The 5,174-nt window shown below is 49.0% G+C and overlaps 1 protein-coding gene across 1 annotated transcript in view; it reads right to left on the bottom strand.

Moving 5' to 3' along the window:
- Scpep1 (serine carboxypeptidase 1) overlaps nt 1-5,174 on the bottom strand; it is a 29,908-nt gene that overhangs the window by 19,021 nt on the left and 5,713 nt on the right. The window contains exons 3-5 of the mRNA XM_005350513.2: nt 3,582-3,671; nt 1,305-1,460; nt 866-940 (exon numbers count right to left, since the gene is read on the bottom strand). Of these exons, the coding sequence (XP_005350570.1) occupies nt 866-940; nt 1,305-1,460; nt 3,582-3,671 (321 nt within the window). The remainder of the gene's footprint in view (nt 1-865; nt 941-1,304; nt 1,461-3,581; nt 3,672-5,174) is intronic.

Below are 5,174 nucleotides of genomic sequence, written 5' to 3' on the forward strand. Positions count from 1 at the left end.
AGAGCTAGTTCCAGGACAGGCTCCAAAGCCACAGAGAAACTCTGTCTCGAAAAACAACAACAAAAAAAAAACAAAAAATAAAAAAATAAAAATAAAAAAAAAGGTGTAGGGCTGGGCGGTGATGATGCATGCCTTTAATCTCAGCACTCGGGAGGCTGAGGCAGGCAGATCTTCGTGAGTTTGAGGCCAACCTGGTCTACAAGAGCTATTTCCAGGACAGGTTCCAAAGCTACAGAGAAACCCTGTCTTGAAAAACCAAAAAAAAAAAAAAAAAAGGTGTAGGGACTAGAGAGATGGCTCAGCAGTTAAGAACACTAGCTGCTCTTTCAGAAGACAGCAGACCTGGGTTCGATTCCCAATACCCACATGGCAGCTCACAACTGGCTACAACTCCAGTTCCAGGGGATCCAGTACCCTTCTCTGGGCACTGTAGGTACCAGGCATGCAGATATATAAATACACAAATACACGTCTTTGGTACACAGACGTACATGCAGGCAAAACATTCATACACATAGAATTTTTTAAAGAAATCTTTTACAAATGTATCTCTTTTTATTTTCTATGTATGAGTGTTTACCTGCAGGTATGTATGAGCACAAGACGCCATTCCTGACAACCTAACTTGATCCCCAGAACCCACAGTAAAAGAGAGCTCCTGAGAATTGCCCTCTGGCCTCCACCCCACTACACACACCCACACAACCATGGCATGCACACACACACAACCATGGCATGCACACACGATAATTAAAAAAAAACAAAACAGAACAACAAGGCCTGTTCAGTATCAGGTAGGTATCTGAACACAACTCTTGTTATTTTTTTGTTCCAAACCATCACCACAAAGTCACCTCCCATTTACCTTGTGAAGTTCTAGACTGATACCAGCAGCCATTTTCCCTCCATAGGATTCTGAGAAAATGTAGAACGGAACTGTCTAGCAAGGAAAGGAATTTACGAAGAGTTAAAACACTTGGATTGCCTTTCAACTCATAGGAACTATCTCCAGTTCTCTATGGTGTGCAGGGGTAGATAAACCCAGTCTGCTTGTCTTTGCCCGCGATCTGATTATTGACATCTAGTTGAGCGATAGGAAGTCAGAGCCCACAACCCAGGAAGAAAAGAGGAAGTCTCTGAGAACCAGCTGCCACTGAACTCTTTTTGTTTGCTTTTGTTTTTGAGACAGGGACTCTCTACGCAGTCCTGGCTGCCCCATGGCACTGAACTTTTTTGGGAGCTTAATATTCTGAAGGCTTCCTTGTCCCTCTTGCTCGTCTTTCACGGCTGAGCTGAAGAATTACCTGGAATTCTTTATGGCAATCAAAGAAGGATTTCAGGAGAACCATCATGTCTGAAGCCACCGTGTCCAGATCCTTCGCGTAGGCATCGGTAGTGTTCACGTAACTGAAGCCAGTGCCCACAGGGTTATCCACAAACAGGAGGCTGGCCGACTGCAGCTGCAGGCACCCCGAAGAAACAACCATTGCAACAGGCAGTTGGTCACCAGTGATCTTCCTAGCAAGTTGGCAAAACCACATCTACGATAACACTAGCGTGCCGATTTTATCTTATTCCTTGAAGTGATTTTAGGGGCTGGGGAAATAGCCCAGTTAGTAAAGTCCTTGCCTTATGAGCATACCATCCTGAGTTTGATCCTCAGAACCCATGTCAAAAAAAAAAAAAAAAAGTTGGGCAAGGTAGTGCATGCTTGTAACTCCAGTGCCGAGGAGGTGGAGATGGGTCTCACTCGGCAGTGTGGCCTAAATGGTTAATTTCAGACCGATAAGAGAATAAGAGACCTTGTTTCAAAACAACAGCAACCCAAGGGGACAGGAATATAAACTGCAGCAAAGAAAGGCGAGACAAGATGAACGCACACACAGGAACAAAGCCTTTAGGCCACCACGTTTCAGAAGCACACAGAAGCACATGTACAGGGAACAGTGCAGGGAGCACTAGGCTGGATCAGTCTGAGCAGTAATCGGAGGGGATGATCATACACGTGGAATTGGGACTGCATGGGCTGAGGATGCAGCTCAGCATTAGAATGTTCGCCTAGCATGCCTGAAGGGGTTCGATCCCCAGCACTGCATAAACTTGGGTGGTGGACCATGCCTATCATCCTAGCACATGGACGTAGAGGCTGGAGGATCAGAAGTTTGAGGGCATTGTGGCTACCCAGTAAACTGGAGGCTGGCTTAGGCTTCATGAGATGATGTCTCAAAACTATTTTTAAAAAAAATATGGATATCACATAGCAGTTTTCTTCAAGATGAATCTAATCTCCACCTTGGCCCATCTTCCTGTTTACACTGCAAGAACTAAGTTTTTCAAAGAGGATGAGAATTCTAAATTGTGCATCTGGAAGGATCCTCAGGGATGTGTAAACAGAAACCCCCAAAAGGCCCAGAACTCATGCAATCCACAGAGGGCAGAAGGCGGTGTCAAGACTGGACCCCTCCTCATTCGGGCTCTCTGCTCCTGTCTTCCTGCCTTTGGTTCCAGGTGTGGGAAGAAGGCTGGGGAGGGGAGTGATGATTCTCGCACTCCAGCAGCAAGATTAGAACTGTCTTGGGCCAAGAGAGACCGCTGCAGGAGGACCAGATGGGAGGAGGACCCGAGGAGCCTGAGGACACTGGAGGACACGCAGCGCTGAGTGCTGAGTGCGGCAGGGCAGGGAGAGCTCAGGCCAAGCTAATCAGCAGGACCAGGCCAGGCTGTGAGCTGAGAGTGAGGATGCTTACTGAAGGATGGGATGGGTTGGGGGGGGGCACAAAGAACTAGGAAGATAACAAAGGCGGGTGTGGGGGGAAGAGGACAAGGGACTTGCAAGCTTGATGAAGTCCAGATGCGAGGGGAAAGAGAAAGAAAATTGACAGTAGCAGCAGATGGTGGGAGTGCAGGTCTGAGGCTGCAGATGGCCACCTGTGCTTAGGCACAAGGTCGCCAGCATCAGCTGCCAGGGGATTTCAGTTTTGTTTTTGTTGTTGGTTTTTGGTTTTTTTTTTTTTTGTAGTCATGGCTGTCCTGGAACTCGGTCTGTAGACCAGGCTGTCCTCCCACTCAGAGACCTGCCTGCCTCTGCCTCCAGAGTGCTGGGATTAAAAGTGTGCACTATCACTGCCTGGCCCAGTTTTGTTTGTTTTGAGTCAGGGTGTCATATGTAGCCCAGGCTAGCCCTGAACTTGCTACACAGCCAAGATTTACCTTGAACTTTTCACCCTCTATAGGTGTTCATTCTTAAGCCTGGTTTTTACAGTGCTGGGGTTTGAACCCAAGGCTCTGTGCATATGAGACAGGCATCATATCACACTGAGCTGAGCCCCAGCTGTGGCTAGATGTTTCTAAAGGGCAGTGGAGACAGGTCACCGAGTTGGAAAAGGCAAGAGACAACTGTAGGTCACTCATTCAGAGACATGGGAGAAGCTGGGCTGGAAGAAGGCTGTGTGTAGCGATCCACGGTCTCAAGAAAGCCCACCAGGGAGGACTGCTAACTCTGTGGCCCCACCCTGCCAGGCTGGAGCAATGGGGCCCAGCCTCTAAGAGGATGATGGGATAGTTGAGGGATGTTATCATACCCAGGTGGTATTCCGTGGCTTGAGATGGGTGTCCAGAGGCCCGATTTCCTCAAAGTTGCCAAATCCAGTGCTGGAACCTCCTGGACCACCCTGTGGAAGAGAAAGAAACGGACATTAACCCAGAGAAAATGCAACCAAGTCCTGGTTATTATGACAGATGTGCACACCCAGGAAAACACCTAGACACCTAGTGACGACTGCACCGGCCTGTACAAAGGACACGTTTTCAGCTGGGCGAGGAGGTGCACATCTATAATCCCAGCACTTGAGGGGATGAGGCAGGGGGATCAGGAGCTCAAGGTCATCCTAAGCTACAAACAAAAATTTAAAAGCAAAGGACATGTTTTCTCCAGCTCCATATTTTCCAGGAGCTTCTATATCCACCAAACTCCTGCAGGAACTAAGCTAGTCTCTCTTGGAAAGATGGAGAAAGTCATCACTTTAGAGGTCCGAGGTGGCCTTTCCTGCCTCTTGGTTCTCTGGACTTAAACTCAGGCCTACCCTGGGGCTCACTGGTTCTAGCATCATAAGAGACCTTCAAAACACATCTCTAAATCTCTCTCATTTCAAAGAGCCCAAAAGCACGAAGAGGGGTAGAACAGCTTAGCCCTGGGCCCCTGAGCAACTGCAGGCTCCACTGGAACTATAACTTGGGCTTTTTGACTCTTTCCTTCCCCTCAGCCCAAAGCTGGGAGACTTTCTCCTTAGGGGCCCTATGGACGGCCAGGTACCAAGCCTGAGGGGCACTTTGGATGTACACCTCGTCTCTGTGTACACCACAGCCAATGCACAAGTCTCGGGGTGGGAGCACGTGACATGAAGGAGTTAATATGGGCAGCAAAGAGGTAGGACTCAACTGAAGATTAGTACCAGGGCCCCCAAACTGCAAAAGGCACTGGTTCCTATGTGCTCAAGCAAGCAGGCAAAATGGGGTGGGCTTGATGACGGGAAAAGGTCTTCTGGGAGATGGTCAGGGAAAAGGAGGGAGCTTTTCTAGGGGATCCACATGAGCTGGGGGCAGGGATGAGGAAAGCGTTTTGGGTGGAGTCAGAGACATGCCCTAGTATACAGTGTCTCAGGGCACGGAGGGATGGGTACAGAAGGAAGAATCAGACGGCACAGGGGAAGCCAGGGAAATCTAAAGACTGACTGGGGTGTGACAGACACCCATAATCCCTGCACTGCGCCCAAAGGCAGGAGGATTACTGGGTTCAAGGCTAGCCTGGGCAAGACACTGCCCTTCCCAAAAAGAGAAGACGGGACGAAGGGGAGGTAGGACTGGCAGAAGACAACAGGCCCTGTCGGCCAGGTGTTGCCCACACTAATGCTGCGAACTGTCACTAACCTCCTTGCTAAAACTCAGAGGCCCAGCTGCCCTGCGATTATAAGCACTTCACATGCTAAGATTTCTTAATACAGTGATGAAAGATTGCAAAGCAGCTGGAGATATCCATCGTTGTGCCACGAATAGCACCAGGGGGCAGGGCGCAACTCGGATATCTTACCATAGGGACGAGGGTGTGTGTGTGTGTGTGTGTGTGTGTGTGTGTGTGTGTGTGTGAGAGAGAGAGAGAGAGAGAGAGAGAGAGAGAG

This window comes from Microtus ochrogaster, chromosome 7 (assembly GCF_000317375.1).
Source record: "Microtus ochrogaster isolate Prairie Vole_2 chromosome 7, MicOch1.0, whole genome shotgun sequence".
Taxonomy (NCBI): Eukaryota; Metazoa; Chordata; class Mammalia; order Rodentia; family Cricetidae; genus Microtus; species Microtus ochrogaster.